This window comes from Gorilla gorilla, chromosome 15 (assembly GCF_029281585.2).
Source record: "Gorilla gorilla gorilla isolate KB3781 chromosome 15, NHGRI_mGorGor1-v2.1_pri, whole genome shotgun sequence".
NCBI lineage: Eukaryota > Metazoa > Chordata > Mammalia > Primates > Hominidae > Gorilla > Gorilla gorilla.
Window position 1 is genome coordinate 72,340,001 of NC_073239.2, and position 19,619 is coordinate 72,359,619.

Consider the following 19,619-nt stretch of genomic DNA (forward strand, 5'->3'; position numbering starts at 1 on the left):
GGAGGCCAAGGTGGGCGGATCACAAGGTCAGGAGATTGAGACCATCCTGGCTAACACGGTGAAACCCCATCTCTACTAAAAAAACACAAAAAAACTTAGCCGGGCGTGGTGGTGGGCCCCTGTAGTCCCAGCTACTCGGGAGGCTGAGGCAGGAGAATGGCGTGAACCCGGGAGGCAGAGGTTGCAGTGAGCCGAGATCGCGCCACTGCACTCCAGCCTGGGTGACAGAGCGAGACTCTGTCTCAAAAGAAAAAGAAAAAAAAAGAAATATATGAATAATGTTTACTGTTGTGAAAAAAAATTACACATTACAGAAGAAAAACAGAAAATGTGACTGTTAGCCTGACTCCTTCCCATTTCTCAGGGGTAATCCTTTAAAATTAAAGTTTAATGTGTATCTTTTCAGATTTTTTTTTTTTTTGAGTCAGGGTCTCACTCTGTTGCCCAGGTTAGAGTATGGTGGCGTGATTACAGCTCACTTCAGCTTGACCTCCCTGGCTCAAGTGATCCTCCCACCTCAACCTCCCAAGTAGCTGGGACTACAGGTATATACTACCATGCCTGGCTAAATTTTGGTTTTTGTTCGTTTTTGTAGATATGGGGTTTTGCCATGTTTCCCAGGCTGGTTTTCAATTCCTGGGCTTGAGCAATCCACCTCGGACTCCCAAAGTGCTGGGATTACAGGCATCCACCACCACACCCAGCGCAGATTTTATAAGAGTATATTTATATTTAAAATACATAAATGAAATCATACTTTATCCTAGTTTACTTTTTTTTCCATTAATAAATACAACTTGGACATCATTCCACAGCACGTAGACTGACCACATTCTTTTTAACAACTACACAGTATCATAATTTTTTTTTTTTTTTTTTTGAGATGGAGTGTCGCTCTGTTGCCCAGGCTGGAGTACAGTGGCGCGATCTCGGCTCACTGTGACCTGTCTCCCGGGTTCAAGTGATTCTCCTGCCACAGCCTCCTGAGTAGCTGGGATTACAGGCGTGTGCCACCACGCCCGGCTAATTTTTCTATTTTTAGTAGAGATGGGGTTTCACCATGTTGGTCAGGCTGGTCTCGAACTCCTGACCTTGTGATCCACCTGCCTCAGCCTCCCAAAGTGCTGGGATTATAGGCGTGAGCCACCGTGCCTGGCCCTTTTTTTCCTTCATAATTGAGATTTCATTGGTTGTATTGAAGATCAGTATACAGACATTTCAATTTGTACCCAATTCTTAATATACATACCCAAAATCTAAAAGCCATGTATTTTAATTCTTTTTTAAAGTTATTCCAGTGACTTTCCAGCTTAAAATCTGGAAGCAAACTTTCCTTATGAAGTCATCAAGTACCACTATCTTCACACATTGATAAGCTGTTACGTATGTCCCACCAATTCACAACTGAATAGCATGTACACTACATATTCAAATTTTCAATCTTTCACAGCACAGTATCAAAGTTATTAGCAAAACAGGACTACCACGACCAAAGAGCTCACAGAGTGCACGAAATTCTGACAGGGAGAGCCATCATCAAGGAGCGGTTTTCTTTAGGAAACAGTTCTACTAAAAAACAACACGGGAACAGAAGTAATTAAAAATGTTCAATACATTAAATGCAGGACTGTGACTCCATAGTGCCATTTAGTATGCCTGGTATTATAGGATATAAAAACTAACCCCCCAACTACGGAATGCTAAGCTGACACCCAAGACAGTAAAAGCCTCCCATTACTCAATATCCCACACTGTCTTCTGGTTGTACCAAAAAGTAAACAACCAGAGAATGATTTCACCTCCTAAAAAAAAGCACTGACACTTCAAAGGGGCTCTCATCAGTTTTAGTTTCTTGTTTTCTGCAGGAAAATCTTCAGTTTCTTGGTTAGCCACTTCTGACTTTTCCCCCTTTGCTCCCCTTTTCCCTTTTGTTTGCACTTTTTTGTCTGAAGATTTATCCTTTCCTGCTGCTTTCTCAGCTTCGTTTCCACTTTTGCAGGAGCAGGTTCAGCTGATAAGCGTGCCGATCTCCTCTTGGGCTCTTCCTTTGTGGCCCGTTCAGTGGAGCTGACCTTCCTCTTGGGCATCCTGGCTGCAAGGAAGGCGTGTGCCAAGCGCCTGCGAGGCATAGTGCATCTAGAGCCTCAGCAAAGCCGGGCTGCCTGGCTGCTGCCACGCGTCTCCCAAACTCTTTGTTAAATTTTTTTTGTTGTTGTTTGAGGGAGTCTCACTTTATTGCCCAGGCTGGAGTGCTGTGGCACGATCTTGGCTCACTATAGCCTCTGCCTCCTGGGTTCAAGTGATTCTCCTGCCTCAGCCTCCCAAGTAGCTGGGATTACAGGCATGAACCCTTGCACCTGGCCAGAAGTTTTAAACTGTTATATAATCTGTCAAAATGCTTTCCTCTACGGTTTATAAAGGTTCTCCCCACTCCAAGATTATGTAAATAGCCACCCATATTTTCTTTGACACATTTAATCACTAATCCATTTGGAGTGTGTATGATAAATAATTTTTGCAAAAAAGAATAATAGCCCATTGTTTTTGTTTTTCTATGTCAACACGTCAGGTTTCATAATTATCCTTTACAATGGCTCCATAATTAATTGCCGATACCCCATTTTTGGTAACTAGATGAAATATTTGAGAAGGCCACGCTACAAGTGGATTAAGTAGAGGACTGCTAAATACGATTTTTAAAAATTTTAATTAAAAATAATTTTATAAGCTCTACCAACTTAAAAACATGTAGCCTCAAGTAAAAAGAACATGTATTACAACTTACCAACTGATCTGTTATCCATTTTCCTTCCATAGCTTTTAACACTCTGTAAGGAAAAGAGACAGAAAATAAGCTCTTAAAAATAATAAAATTCTGTGAAGTTCAAAAATGTAAAATCAAACACTTTTAAAATTAAGTTCTTAGAAATGGCTAGAAATATCAAAACGGGACTTAGCATTTAAAGTGTTTTCCAAATTCCCTGTTTTCTGCAATTTTTTTCATCTCCTTCCTTTTGTAGTTCTGAATATTGCTAAGAGCCTTTCTACAAATGTCCACAATAAATCTGCCTAACAGTCTTAGCCTTTGTCCTCAGTCATCATCAGTAACTGCCATCTGTCATAATTCATAGCAATAGTTACAAGAGAATTAATGATCTAATAGTTCCCAAAGAAATGATACATGCCAGTATCTCCCAATATTGGTTCTATGGAATAAAATGTTCTATGGGAAAAATAAAGTTTTTGTGTTTGAGTAAGTTAGGGAAATTGCAGAGTTAAATAAATTCAAGCAAGTTTCTCTAATACAGAATATCCTGGTAGATTTAAACTGCTCATGAATGTGTTTATCAGACCACTGCAGACTCTAGAGAAGCTTGGGTTACACTTTGGGAATCAGTGGCCTGAGCATTAACTGTTTTCATCGGGGGTGTGAGACATCCACTTTGGCATGGTTTGGGGAGGTGCCACAAAAGAGACAACCCTTTTAGAACCTTGAGAGTTGGGCAGGGCGTGCTCAGAGAAGAGGAAAAGCACTGAGGTAAAGAGAAACTGAATGAAGGCACAAGAGATGCAAACCTCTAGGGTGCATCTAGGGAGCAGGTTTTATACCAGAAGGTTCTATAGGACAATTCTCAATCCTAGGGGGTCAGAGATTCATCAGGGGTGCCTGTTAATAACTCAGATTCCCACCACTCCCCCCTCAAAAAAACAAACCTCAGATTCCTAGGCCTCTCCCCAGATCTACTGAATCAGAATCTCTGAGGGTAGGATTCCAAGAATCTGAATTTTTAACCATTATCTCAGCTAATGAATTCTGATACAGGTAATGTGCAGACCATATGTTGTAAAATACTGATATGGACAAAAGAAGAATGGTAAATGGAAGCAGTAATGTCCTATGGGAGCCACCAGCACTAATTTAAGTCTACTAATCATGCTGACTGTCCTGGACCCACACATCAATTATCAGTGCCAGGGATTTGATTCACTGAGTATCTACTGTATACCACACACCGGATCTGAGGCCAGTATTTTCTAGAAACTTGGTAACTTCTCCTGCTTTATCTCTCCCACATGCACTCCTTTCCTACACTTTAAGAGGTTGTATCCTAAATTCAGTACGTTAGCAATCTGTATATCTGCATACCACAGCAATGAATTCAACCAAATGGTGACTAGATCACCTCCACAAATTAAAAGGCAAAACAAAACACTCACTCTTTCTGAAATTCTTCTTGCTTGCTCTTAAGTCGGCTTAACCTTTCCTTCTTGTCAATAAACCTGTAACAAAAAAATTCAATGTCTTATTTAAATGTTCATTTTTTCAGTTCAATGAGACTATGCAAATTCCCAAGAACCAATCATTCTGCAGTCATGTGAAAATGTCATTGTCCTGATAGTAAATTCACGTCTTCTCAACGGGGTGTACACAACTGCTAACCATTTGGTTCTTTTAAAACTAAGCTCAAGTCCTCAACTTTAAAATTATTTCCTGTGTTTATAAAACATGTCTATAGATATCTTCCCCCCAGGTTAAATTATTTGTCAAAACAGGCACATCAGAACACTAAAGTGAATTTGAATTCAAGGAAATTGATGCTTTCACTAGAAAACAAATTTTAATTACTAATCTGGATTCAATCCTGCTCTCTCCTATAAACTGATTCCTTATAATAAATTTTTAAAAATTGTAGACTTTTTTCATTAATTTTATTGCTAGTTATCATAGGCTAAAAAATTACTTGTAAAAGTTATCAAAAAGAAGAGGTATCACATTGCAGTTATTATTTTCTTTTTTTTTTTGAGACGGAGTCTCATTCTGTCACCCAGGCTGGGGTGCAGTGGTGCGATCTTGGCTCACTGCAAGCTCCGCCTCCTGGGCTCACGCCATTCTCCCGCCTCAGCCTCCCAAGCAGCTGGGACTACAGGCGCCTGCCACCACGCCCAGCTAATTTTGTTTTTGTATTTTTAGTAGAGACGGGGTTTCACTGTGTTAGCAAGGATGGTCTCGATCTCCTGACCTGGTGATCTGCCCACCTCTGCCTCCCAAAGTGCTGGGCTTACAGGTGTGAGCCACTGCGCCCAGCATAGTTATTATTTTCTATTTGCCAGTTTTCTATCTTTATTTTCTTCTTGCTAACTTACTTGGGTTTTTTGTTTTTGTTTTTGCAGTTTAAGGTGATAACTCAGGTCAATTTTAAACTTCTATTCCTTTTAAATATAATCACATGAAGTTTAAAATCTCCTTCTATGCGCTGTTATAGCTATATCCTAAGATTTGATATGGTGTATTTTCATTATCATTTAGTTTGAAACTTTTAATCTTCCATAAGAATCCTTCTTTTACCCATCCATTATTTAGAAGCATATTGTTTAATTTTCAGATATACAGGCTTTTCTAGGTATCTTACTGTTATTGTTTCTAATTTAATTCATTCTGATGTAGTTACAAAATATATTGTGTGATTTCGATCTTGTAACCTGAGACTGTCTTATGGCTTTGCATATGGTATGCTGTGGAGAAAGTTCCACGTGTACTTGAAATAACGTGTATTCTACAGCTGTTGGGCAGTGTTCTATAAATGTCTTCTAGATCTGTGCTGTTCAATGTGGTAGCCACCAGCCACATATGGCTACTGAGTGCCTAAGATGTGGCTTGCTGCTTGACAAGGGCATGGACAAAAAAAAAAAATTGTATGACTAACATCATACAACTGACTGTGGAGTGAACGTGACCCACTGACCATTTTCAAGGGAACAGGGATAATGACTCATGCTGCAGTAACATGATGTGGTGTTCAAGAATAGGCTTTTGGCTATTTCCCAGCAAAAAGGAAAACAATTCAACAGGCCATAACAGACCTAAAAATATTCTGGACAAAGAAGTCTTTCTAAAATACTATTTCTGTAATCCCATGTTTGAAACATACCCCAAGATATCTACTTCTAAGAGGAATAAATAAAATGGTCTAATCATGACCCTAACAAATTTAATAGTCACTGAAAATGCACAATATACATTAAACAGAAAAAGCAAATAGGCAATATTATATGTGCAGAATTATATACTTATAATGTGACTATTTAAATTTAAATTAATTAAAATTATATTAAAAGTTCAGTTCCTCAGTTGTACTGCCATCCACATTCCAACAGCCACATATGACTTACCAGATGGTGTGCATACAGAACATTCCCATCATTGTGGAAAGTTCTACTGAATAGCACTGTAATGTCCAGTAAGGTGGCAACAACATGAAACAGTATTAGAAAACTCAGAAACCAATGTGGAATGTGGATGAACCCATAGATTCATCAGTCAGTCTATCAGGCATTTACTATGTACCTGCAACACAAAACAAGGCATCCTCCAGAATACTAAGAAATCTAATTATAAATTCTCCTGCAGTTGACTGTGAATTCTTGGACCTATCACTTGTTATATGCTTCTGTTTCCTTGTATCAAAAATGAGAGACTAACATAGTATTTACTTTTATATCAGTGAGACAACATGGTGATTTATGTTCTGATAATTAGAAAATAATAAACTCACAAGTTAGCAATCTCAAACCATGCAAAGGACTGACAGGGAAAATCAAATCTTGACTTCAGAGGCCATAAAAGTTCTCCTTTGAGGTCTGTTGTAAAAATGCCACTTTGCTCTAAAACAAATTGGGAAGATAGACAACTGTGTCTAGCTTAACAGTGAGCTGGTTGATTTTCTCGGACTTTGTTAAAAACACAAAAGAAACAAACTCTTACAAATATACAGATGGCAGCAGGAATAACAAACAAAAGGTAAGTCCTAGTGTATCAAATATTGAAAGGAATGGCAAAAACAGCAATTACTTTTGCACCAACCTAATACTTCATGAGTCACGTCCTCCTTCATGAAAGAAATCAAAAATAGGTGGTGTCAGTAAAGCTAAAGAGCAAATGATACCAAACCACATGGGTGGGTCAGGGCTGCAACTGCTCACTCAGTCACTCATCCAGGCTCTGCAGTCTCCATCCCACCACTCACAGAAGGAGATAAAAAATTCATTCCACAAGTCTGTGCTTTCTCAATACAGCTTCCAAGAGGTGAAAAATAGAGTATCACTATATTCAAACCAAATTTAATGATACATATTATATATATAGTTTTTAAAAGTGTGTGTAGGGGGATCCATATTTCACATATTGTTTTCCAAATTGCAGCTGTCACATAAAGTATCTTGGTCTCTTTTTCCATGCCAGAACATATTGATCTAATTCACTAATAGGTACACGGCATTTCACTGGATGGACACCATATAATTTATTTATATAAACCTCTACAGATGAACACCATTCTTCCTTCCAAATTTTCACTATGATCAGTAACGATACAAGTGAATAGCCTAGTGCACCTTTATAGGCTTTTAAGTTTCTCTATGAGAAATTCCTACAAATAAAATAAACTGGGCCGGTGCGGTGGCTCACGCCTGTAATCCCAGCACTTTGGGAGGCCAAGGCGGGTGGATCACCTGAGGTCAGGAGTTCGAGACCAGCCAGGCCAACATGGCGAAACTCCATCTCTACTAAAAATACAAAAAATTAGCTGGGTGTGGTGGCGGGCGCCTGTAATCCCAGCTACTTGGGAGGCTGAGGCAGGAGAATTGCTTGAACCCGGGAAGCGGAGGTTGCAGTGAGCTGAGATTACATCACTGCACTCCAGCCTGGGTGACAGAGTGAGACTGTCTCAAATAAATAAATAAAATAAAATGAAATAAACTGCTTAGTCAAAGAATATTTACATGCAAAATTGTGGGCAATCCTCAAATTTCCTCTAAAACACTTTATACAGTTGACAACCCCACCAACAGAACTTGTTTTCTCACACTCTCCCCAAACACTGGACATTTCTTTTTATTCTTTGCTAATCTGATTGGCCTCCCATCCCTCCCTCTGAGAGATGGTTTGTAATTCATTTATTTGCATTTATTTCATTATTAGAAAGTTTGAACAACTTTTCATATTTTACTGGCTACTGATTTTTCTTGTTATTTCCCTATGTCCTTCATCCAATTTTTTATAGTTTTTTTTTCCTTTGAGGATTATTTAGCAGGGAAATTGGCCATTTTTCTTTCACACAAATTATTTTTTCTATTTTCATGTTACTTATGTTTCTGCTCTACAGAATTTTCTGAACTTTTATGTAGGCATACATCTTTTTGTTGTTGTTGTTTAATGACACTAGTTTTTGTGCTGATTTCTGAAAGAAATCTGCCAGTGAACCTGTTCCATGCCTGGCTCTTACAACACTATTTCCCATATTTTCTCTCCCAATTAAAAAAGTCTTCTATATTATTTACTAAATTATTCCATACTTACATGATTTGGGTTGTTCCCCCCTAAAAAGTATTCTCTCAAATGAACTTTGTCGTTTCATAAATTCTTCCATACTTTTATGATTTACGATTTTTTTTTTCTGTTAAAAAAAGGTACTCCCTTAAACTGACTTTCCAGCAGTCCCTCTGTGATACAGATTGATGGGAACAAGGAGAGGGGTGCTCACACACAGCCCCAGTGGCACCAGAGAAAGCACACAACCCAGCTCGGGCTTCAGAGGCAGCCACCCAGGAGAGCTGCCTGTCCAAGCTGAGATCTGAGGGTGAGCCAGAGTTGATCCTGTTAAGGGAAGGAAGGGCATGGAGGCAGAGGAAATTCTATGTAACTGCACCAAAGCATTTCAACACGCCAAGTGGGAAAACAATGACGGGAGTATGCTACTAATGAGGTAGTGGTTATGAATGCGAGTCTCACTTCCACTCTGTTCCCCGACTACAATCATGGGCAACTGAGTGGACCTAACCACAGGTCAGACCATTCACATAAATCTGCCTTATATTACCAGAAAAACAACACCAGGGCATGCACTCTATTAGGGATGCAGACTATTAATTCTGTGCTAGGAATAACTAGCCTCACCATAACACCCACAATTTACTGAGCACTTACTATGTCCCAAGCACAGCACCTTTCATAACATAACTCTCACCCCTCCACCTGCCTGTCTAGTGCTTTCCCTCATCCTAGGGCTACACATTTACTTTGTGCCTAAGGTTATGGCAATGAAAAGTCTCAGAAACACTACTAATGTATTTTAAGAAAGGCAAAAAATAGATTTCAAATAAGCAATTGAGGGCCTAAAAAAAAAAATTCGACCCTTTGATTCGGTTATTGCATTTCAAAGAATCTATCCTAAGAAAATAACAGAGATGAGGAAAGATTCATGTTTGAAGGCACCAATCACAAAATCAGTCCTAATAGCAAGAAACTGGAAACTAGTGTTCAATGGCAGAAAGACTAAATGCTAGTATATTGCCACAAAAGACATTATTTTTATCGGCAAAGATATGAGTATGCTTGTATTCTTTAATCATACAAGAGTATGATTTTCATAGGCAAATAAGATTTAAAAACCTGGTCCTTATCAGGATTTTTTTAACTTCATGTTAGAATATTTAGGATATGAGAAAGCATAGTATAAATATATCCCACTGTCAGGAATAAAGGTTAAAAATCATTTACAGAAATTGGAAACAGGCCAGGTGTGGTGGCTCACACCTGTAATCTCAACACTTTAGGGAGTCTGAGGCAGGAAGACTATTTGAGTCAAGGAGTTCAAGGCCAGCCTGGCAACACAGTAAGACTCCATCTCTACAAAAAAAAATATATATATATATTAAAAAATAGCTGGGCATAGTGGTGCATGGCTACAGTCCTAACTTCTCTGGAGGCTCAGGTAGGAGGATCATTTGAGCCCATGAATTAGAGGCTGCAGTGAGCTATGATCCTACACTATACTTTGGCCTGGATGGCAGAGTGAGAACCTGTCTCTCAAAACATAAAATAGAAACAAAGTGTTGTTTAGTTTCCTCATTTGTAAAATGGGAATAATGCTTACATACTCCTTGGTAAAGGGATTAAATAAATGTGAAAGCAGTGGGTACAGATGCTTAGCACACACATATGCCAGCTTTCCATTTCTTCACTGCAACGAATGATTCTGCACTTAATCTTACCATGCATTAAACTCAACTATAGAATCAGACCACAAAAAGAGACTGCGGGATTATGAAACCAGGATAAGGCAGTCCTAACTACACTCGCTTCTTCTGCACACAGAGAAAATGTATACTACAGTTCCTTCATTCAGCTTACTCTAAACTGGGACAGCCTTTAGAAACAAAAATAGAAAAATTCATTTTTGTTTGTAAAACAGTAAATAAGCAGAAAAATAAAAGGGATAGTCATATATAATCTTTTTTTTTTCATGAAGTGACTGAATGATTCTAACTTTGGGTTTTAAAAAGATAAAAGTTTACAGCTGTAAAAGGAATAATATTGTGTACTGGCATGAAAAGACGTTTAGGTATGTTAAATGACAAAACAACAACAACAACAACAATGAACCAGCAAAATGGTATGTATTGTGCGATCCCACTTTGGCAGAGAATATGCATAGGATATTGAGGACTGTGCCTCATCTATAATAGAGGCACCTTTATGTGGTGGGATTGTGAGAGAATTTTCCTATTTCTACAATGTTTGAGCTAAACATTTCAAAATTTCAAATGTCATATTTACAACATTTAGCTCTCTTTAAAAACATGCATTTTAGATTTAAAATGTAAATCTGAAATTCAAAATACTCAAATTCAACTACATCTTGTTTGAAGAAAATATCCAAAATAAAAATGTTTTTAAAATTTGATGGGATGGAAATGGTCACTGAGAGTTATTCTTTTTTTTTTTTTTTTTTTTGAGATGGAGTCTCGCTCTGTTGCCCAGGCTGGAGTGCAGTGGCGCGATCTCGGCTCACTGCAAGCTCCACCTCCTGGGTTCACGCCATTCTCCTGCCTCAGCCTCCCGAGTAGCTGGGACTACAGGCGCCCGCCACCACGCCCGGCTAATTTTTTGTATTTTTTAGTAGAGACGGGGTTTCACTGTGTTAGCCAGGATGGTCTCAATCTCCTGACCTCGTGATCCGCCGAGAGTTATTCTTTACCAAGGAGGAGACCCATGGAACTGACCTTCTGGGAGCCTGGATTATATCATTTACTTGAGGTAGGTCAGCTCAAGAGGAGTTCACAAATATCTATCCCAAACAGGCTCTGATTATTAAGTGTACTAAGTTTTCCATTTTAAGACATGACTACAAATTCATCTGAAAAATATTTTAAAGGATTAAACTAGGGCTGGAGACTTTCACTTGGCTCTGGCTGAAAGTAGTTCAATTTTACTAAAAAGACACTCACTGAAATCTCACAATGACACCTTAACCACAACCCTGATCCCTAAAGCACCCTGCTCCTTTCTAAAAGAAAACACATGCTCTCTCTGAATCCTTACACTGCCCTCTGGGATGTGCCATCACTGCTCTGCCATGCGCAAGTAAGCACTCAATGTCCATCATCACGTCAATTCAGTACCTTCCCTAGCAACAGGAAGTGGCAAATCTCAGGATTACTTTTATATAATCACATTTTATTTTCCATGAAGTATGTCTTTTGGTGTTCAAAAGAGACTTGAGATTATGAAAACTCTTTTGCATTATGACAGGCCTTGAAAATATCTAGAGGGAGAGAAATTGGGCATTCCAGGAATCTTCACACAGTGGCAGGGTGTACAGGTGGGGGGTGCTGCCTCTCCAGGGTTAATCCCAGCCCTTGGTTCACTAGAGCACATATGACCTTCCAAAGATATAGCGCAATCTGTATAACAAAATGGAATGTTTTTCTTTTCCGACACTGTTATACACACACATGCAGAGTATAAAAATATAGTTCAGATCTAAATGTGAACTTAAGATTAGTATAACCCAGGAGTAAGTCAGCCACAACACCCCTGAGACTCAGTTTCCTCTGCTTTAAATACATTAATAACTCATGGGGTGAGGGTAGGGAAGAAATGAGATAGTAAATGCAAAAACCTTTTATAAGTTCTAAAAGGTATAATCATAAGAGTAGCCAGTGATACTAGCTGAAAACAAGTTATATTTTCTTAGCAGATCCACATTTTCTGGTGGAAATACCATAAACAAACTCCATGAGACAGGAACTGAGACCCTCTGAAGGACACAGTGAAACAGTCGTTAAGGCTGATGAACTCTTGTCTACCTGTAGAGCTTTTGTTCTGCTGAGTTCAGTATACGGAATTGAATTCTCAAGACAATAGATTTTTATGGGCCACAGTGGCTGACAACCAAAAATATACTGAAGGGAGAACAGATGTATCTAAAGGATATTTTTTGGATGTTGGTTGTGCCTTCCCCTTGAAATCTGCAGTAATATTTAAATTTCTTCCTCATCCTTTATCCCATTTCTCAATTTGTTTAGGGCATGCATTTCTGTTTCCTGGCAAAAGTATAATCATATATTCTAAAACTTGTCAGTGAAGGTAATGTGGCATCATTCCTGAAAACATAATTATAAAGTAGTATCTATATGTTCATACAATTTGTCTCTCTTTTTAATCCACATGTGAAAATCAATGGCTCCTAAACCAGCAGACACATTTCCCCAGGTATCCTTAGATTAATTCTCAGTCCCATTCCCCCACCTAACACGAACTGGTAACCAATTTCTTTCCTGTTGTGAGTGGAAAGATTACTTCAACCTATCAGGTATCTACTGGGTAGCAGTGCTATTTCTGGTGTCAGACAAATACATAATCCATACAGTTCTGTTCCTGTAATTTTAGTATGTCCAGCAGTACAGATCCAAAGACTGTGTTGGAGGTACTGCCTAATATCATTCTTCTTCTTCATCCCTTAAGGAAGCATACAGTTTAAAAGGCAGATGACAGGGAACACGCCTTCAGTTTACACTGAAGGCTGGGTCTCTCCTGGGGGTGAGGTGGCGGGGGGGGGGGGGGGGGCGGGGGAAGAAAAGGCAGATGTGAAAGCAGAGGAGGTATTGTTCAGGACTGGGGGCAAGGTGGGAGATGAGGAAAGGATGATGTGGGTGAGGATACCAAAGTTGTAGGGAAGTCTTCCCATCGAACAACAACAAAAAAATAATGAGTTTAGGTATTTCTCAACTAATCTGCCAAACTCATATTGTCCCCAAAAGTATTTAAAGACACATGGTTCCCTTCTTAAGAGTCAAACGAACTAATTAATGTGAGATCAATTTATTTCTTTAATACTTAATTTTCCTTGAGCTGCTAAACCACTAAAACCTAGATATTCAGCGAGTCTGTTGATGAAACCTGAAAAAAATACATTTACCTTTACAAGAACTTTGATATGCATTATCACATTCAAGATCCATGCAGGCACAGACGGTTTGGCTAATATACTGAAAATCAGAGGTTAAACAAGGGTTTTAAAACTGTGCTGTAAGGTTCCAGATTTTATTAACAAGTGGTTTTCTACAGTTAGTGAGGGGCTTTTCATGAAGTTAAGGGGAAAAAGAGTCTAAAGGCAATCACAGAATCAAAATTTTCAAAAATTATGAAGATAGAATATCTCACAATCAACCTGTGGCCCACAGAGTTCAAGGCCTATTGACAGTCGGTAAAAATCCTTGAGAGCAGAGACCTGTCTTTCTCCTCTGTATTGCCAGAAAATTTTGTGCACATAACAGTGCCCAATGAGAGCTCATTAAAAAATATTTGGCTATTAGAACAATGGTCCTGGGTCTCGAGATTCTTTCACCTTATTAGATACTGGGCACTATTCTGGAAACAAAGAAAAACTAACAAACCATTCTTCTTAAAGCACATAGTCTGGAAAAGAGAAAGATGGAGAGTTAGGTGAAGGTGACCTAAGCAGACCACTGTGACAGTCCTGTTATCCCTGAACCCTAAAATTTTTTTTATTCTAAATTTTGAATGGTTATTTGCTTTATATTTTTCTGCTTGGTCAGGAAATCTACTACAACATATCTCTCTTCTGAAAATCTAATGCTCACATTTAGCCAAGAATTTCTGAGATTGTCTTTTTTTTTTTTTTTTTTTGAGATGGAGTCTAGCTCTGTCGCCCAGGCTGAAGTACAGTGGCGTGATCTCAGCTCATGGCAGCCTCTGCCTCCCAGGTTCAAGCAATTCTCGTGCCTCAGCTTCCCGAGTAGCTGGGATTACAGGCCTGAAACACAACACCCAGCTAATTTTTGTTTTTGTTTTTTTGAGACAGAGTCTCGCTCTCTCGCCAGGCTGGAGTGCAGTGGTGTGATCTTGGCTCACTGCAACCTCCGCCTCCCGGGTTCAGGCGAGTCTCCTGCCTCAGCCTCCTGAGTAGCTGAGACCACAGGCATGCGTGCCACCACGCCCAGCTAATTTTTGTATTTTGACTAGAGACGAGGTTTCACCACGTTGGCCAGGATGGTCTCGGTCTATCGACCTCGTAATCTGCCCGCCTCGGCCTCCCAAAGTGCTGGGATTACAGGCGTGAGCCACTGCCCCTGGCCTCATTTTTGCATTTTTAGTAGAGATACGGTTTCATCATGTTGGACAGGCTAATCTCGCTCTCCTGGCCTCAAGTGATCCGCCTGCCTCAGCCTCCCAAAGTGCTGGGATTACAGGCATGAGCCACTGCGCCCAACCCCTATGTTGAGTTTTAAAAGTTGTATTGCTTTTGACATTCCTTCAACAACATGCCTAAGTTCTGCTACCTGCTGCTGCTGGGCTGGTGATCTGAAAGAACAAGACCAGAATTCATGCCTTCATGAAACTACATTCTGGATGTGGCTATCTTCCTCAAATAAATAATATTACATATTGTGTGTGGTACCATGAAAGAAATAGGGTACTGTGATAGCAAATAATGAATAGGGGAAAAGATGGAGGTGGGAACCTATCTTAGTGAGGGAGGTCAGGAAAGGCCTCACCGAAGAAGTGGCCTTTAAGTTGAATGGTGAAAGACAAGGTATCAATCAGGAGCAAAAGTGTTCCAGGCAGAAGAAACGGCAAGGAAAAAGCCCCATTGGTGGAAGTTTCATGTGACTGAGGATTTGAGAGAAGGCCTATAACTGTGGAGCAGTGAAAAAGAGGGAGCACAAGGATGAACTTATTTGAGCGCGTAATACATTCTAGGCATCATGCTAACCACTTTAAATGCATGCTTTATGTAATCACTACTAGAAATCTATGAAGTTAGATACCCTGCCATTTACAAAATGAAATAAACATGAAGTTAAGAAACTTGCTCAGGGCCAGGCATGGTGGCTCACACCTGTAATCCCCACACTCGGGGAGGCTGAGGCTGGCGGATGGCTTGAGCTCCAGAGTCCAAGACCGGCCTGGGCAACATGGCAAAACCCTGTCTCTACAAAAAATACAAAAAAACTAGTTAGGCGTGTTGATGTGCGCCTGTAGTCCCAGATACCAGGGAGGCTGAGACAGGAGAATCGCTTGAGAACAGGGAGGTCAAAGCTGCAGTGAGCTGTGATCTTGCCACTGCACTGCCTGGGTTACAGGGTGAGACCCTGTCCCCTCCCCCTCAAAAAAACTTCCTCAAACTCACACAGCAGCCAGGCGTGGTGGCTCACATCTGTAATCCTAACAGTTTGAGAGGCTGAGGCAGGAGGATTGCTCAGCCCACAGTTTCGAGATCAGCCTGGACAAGATAGGGAGACCCTGTCTCTACAAAAAATTTAAAAATTAGCCAGGTGTGGTGGTGCATGCCTGTAGTCCCACCTACTCAAAAGGTTAAGATGGGAGGATTGCTTGAGCCCAGGAGTCTGAGGATGCAGCATGCCATGATTGTGCCAGTGCACTCCAGCCTCGGTGACAGAGCAAGATCCTGTCTCAAAAAAAATAAAATAAATCACGTACCAAGTGGTAGAGCTTGGACTCAATTCAAGGGAGCATGAGTCAAAAGCCCACATTTTAAACTCAACCTTAGAGTCTAAATTAGAGAGGCAAACAGTAGCCAAATCACATGAGGCTTCGTATGCCATAGTAAGGAGCTTGGATTTTATTTTAAATGCAATGGGAGCCAATGAAAGGTTTAAGAAAAACAGTGACATTATCTTATTTACATTTCTATTGTGGCTGCTGTTTGGAGACCAGAGGCAAGGTAAGGAAGAGTTGTCTGAGTAAAAGAAGGGAGATCACTACGTAGTCAGGAGAGAAATGATGGTGGTCTGAACTAAAACTCGGATAGATTCAAGATATATTTTCACATCAAAGTGAATTAGACTTGCTGATTTTTGGATGCAGAGAGGAAGAGAAAAAGAAAAGTCTAGGATAACTCCCAGTTTTCTGGCTTTAGTAACAAATGGATCATGATGAATAATACTGAAATGGTCTAGAAACTGAGTTTGGGAAAGAGGGACAGAGTCAGTTCAATCATTCCATAAATCTTTACTCAGTTTCTACTATGTGAGAATACAACAGTGTATAAAAGAGAAAAACTCTTGCCCTCATAGAGTTTATATCACTGGTGTGGGGGGCAGTTAGACAAATTAATATGTACAACCATCACATTGTGATAAGTGTTACGGAAAAGAAAAGATAATAAAGCTGGTTAAATACGCATGAGGTTCGCATTTTAATAGAAGGATCAGAAAGAGTTTAACGTATGAGCAGGCACCTAAAAAAAAAACAAAGGAGGCAGCCCTGAAGATTTCTGAGAGAAAAAGAGTTCCTGGCTGTCTAAATACCACTGCGAAGGTCCTGAGGAAGGAGTGTTCTTGGTATGTTTGAGGACAGACAAGGAGGCCACAGTGGCACAGCAGATTAGCTAAGGGAGAAAATAATAGGAGATTACATCAGAGGAACAGATAATATAGAACTTTGGTTAAGGACTCCAGCTTTTACTTTGGGTAAAGCGAAAAACCACTGGAAGATTTGAACAGAAATGGAGGAGTAGCGTAACTCTGGCTGCAATATGGAAATTGTATAAAAGGGGAGCAAGGACGGAAGCAGAGACATAAGAGGAAATAAGTTTATGTCTCTGGTAGATTGGACCAGGTGATGGTGAAAGGGTCAGATTTAAGGTAAGTTTTGAAGAGTAGATGGGATTTGTTGTAAGATAAGTTTTGAACAGTAGATGGGATTTGTTGATGGGACTAAACAGAGTTGGGTTAAGAGAGGAGTCAAGGAGAACTGAAAGGTTTTTTAGCCTGAACCAAAGGAACAATGAGATTGACATTTACTGGGTTGGGATGAGCATGGGAAAACAGATTTATGATGGAAAACAAGGAGTTCAGTTTGCCATATTAAAATGAAGATATCTATTACAAATCTAAAAATACTGATGTTGAATAAGCAGCTGTTTTCTGGACTTTAGAGAAGTCTAGGTTGGAGATACAAGTCTGGCAGTCTTAAGCATATAGATGGTATTTAAATTATGTGAATAGACATAGTAAAACGTGTAGATAGACAAGAAGGTCCAGAACCAAATCCTCGATTCACTCCATCAGTTAGACATTTCCATCTCATACCCCGTATTCTTATAACTGGTTTAATTTTTAAAGCTATCACTTACTACATAAGCAATTTCTAAAGTCATCAAGAGCACCAATAAGACACAGCAACAAAACTAAAAAAGAGTTTGTCATTCAAACCTCCTCAAAAGAGAAAGGAAAGAACTCCATCCACGATCACAGAAATACTAAGAACTCAAAACATTCCCAAATACAGAGGATATAAAGTCTAGTGGTTAAGTGCGGGTACATAGGTCCAAGCTGTCTGAATTTTAATTCTTGTTCCTACACTTAACTATTTGTGTGACCTGGGGCAAAGCACTTACTGTGCAGCTTCCTAATAAGTTGGGGATAAGTCATTGGGTTGTTGCGAATGAATTAATACCTGAATTTTTGTGCTCAGAATGCTAGCTATCTTACTATCATTGACTATCATTGATACTAAGTTGTTGAAACATAAGTTGAGAGTGGGAGATCCTGCAGCTAATCACACTAATTTTTCAATTTTCTTAACCAAGAACTTGTAGCTCTCTGTTTAGATTTCGAAATGAAACCAAAACATTTTCCTAAAGGCAATTCTCTTAACTAAAAGCATGCAGCTCCCAATATGAATTTTAAAACAAGGCCAAAACACGTTCCCAAAGTCCTAAGAATCTAAAATAATCTTTAGAGGCAGGGAGGGGAAAGGGGCGTTAACAGCAAGCCCCAATTCACACATTAGAGTAAGCATGTCTGATAACAAAGTCCATCTGTGACAGACTACCAAGCCCAAATCCCTCTAAAGCAGTTATTTGATTCTCTTCTACTCTCTCCTCTAGAGAATGAGTATAAATATGCTTTCGAAAATAGAAAGCCAAGCTTTTGAATGGGAGTACATACAGCAAAGAGCTGGGAATCTAACTCAATGGCAGCAACGGGAAAACTTCTCCAGAGAGTCACCACTTATTCCTTTTTTCCCCAGTGACCAAGAGCACCGTGGGGTCAAACTCCTCTTGGGTGGGTGATGGGGAAACGGCGACCTTCCCTCATCTGGCCCCTACGCTGTCCTCTGGAAGCAAAGCTCCGGTGCAGAGCAGCTAGCTACACTCCCTCTCTCTCGCTCCTCTCGCTGGTATCTGGTGCCCGGACGGGGAGCCCCAGGTTCCAGCCTTCGGCTGCCTGGCTGGAGGACACACAGCAGAAGAAACAATAGGGCCGTGGCGGCCGCCGTACCTCTCCCGGTCGCGGCCGTCGAAGTAGACGAAATCGCCGCTCTGAACGCATTTGGCGCAGGTCAGCCGCCGGCGGGTAGTGTTGCACAGCGGGCAGCGCTCCACAGCCACGTACAGCCCCTCCGCATCGTCCACGGAGTCCACCAGGTCCCGGGCGAGCGGCCGGGGCCCGCAGCCAGGAGCCTCCGGCGCCCGGGCTCCCTTCCCACTGGGAGACGCCATGATGGCCTGAGAGGAGAGCCAGTCACGTGGGATTTTGTTTTCAACCGGGTGCATTCTGGGCCAGGAGGAGGGGCCTGGGGAAGGCGGGCTGGGATCTCGGCGAGCCCCTGGACCTCTCCGCCGCCGCGTGTTCCTGTCCCGGGCACTGTTGTTTTTCCGGTCTGCTGAGGGGCAACAGGTCCCGAAGCAGGGGGAGAGTTATATTAGGGGGGCTAGTCGGCCAAACAAAATGTCATCATCTGCTGGCTTAGGCCAAGACTACGAGTTAAAGCCTCAAACTTGTGCAGAAAATTGTAAAACCATACCCTAAGGATTCTGGGAAAACGGAATGGGAGCGGAATAAGGGAATTTAACTTGCTGTGGATGCTTTAAAATCTGGCTAAAACTATAGCAAACAAAGTAGGGTGAAGGGGCTGGGTCTTGGAACTAGGTTGAATTTTGGCTCACTCACCTGCTTAATAGCTGTGTGACTTGGGGCAAGTTCCTTAATCTCTCTGCGCCTGTTCTCTCGTGTTAAATGGATAGAATTATAGTACCCATCTAATGCCGTGAGGATTAATATGGTTAATAGTATTATACTTTACCAATAGTGAAAACAACCAAAGTGAACGTGCAAAATCAGAATTGTATCTTTCTGAAAAGTTAATCACGTGGCTAACGTACCTTCCCTACCCTGGGCCATGCTCTAAGAGAATTTGAACTAGGTAGATGGTTAGGACTTCCCTTCAAGTTTCTTTTGGGGGATAGGGGATATATAAGGTGATGTGTTGGGAGGATCATATCAGA

At 40.6% G+C, this 19,619-nt stretch overlaps 1 protein-coding gene across 1 annotated transcript in view; it reads right to left on the bottom strand.

Moving 5' to 3' along the window:
* ATG14 (autophagy related 14) overlaps positions 1–18,855 on the bottom strand; it is a 42,466-nt gene extending 23,611 nt beyond the window's left edge. Inside the window, exons 1-3 of the mRNA XM_019010010.4 lie at positions 18,613–18,855; positions 4,219–4,281; positions 2,786–2,828 (exon numbers count right to left, since the gene is read on the bottom strand). Of these exons, the coding sequence (XP_018865555.1) occupies positions 2,786–2,828; positions 4,219–4,281; positions 18,613–18,833 (327 nt within the window). The 5' untranslated portion in view covers positions 18,834–18,855. The remainder of the gene's footprint in view (positions 1–2,785; positions 2,829–4,218; positions 4,282–18,612) is intronic.
* Positions 18,856–19,619: the final 764 nt, after the last annotated feature.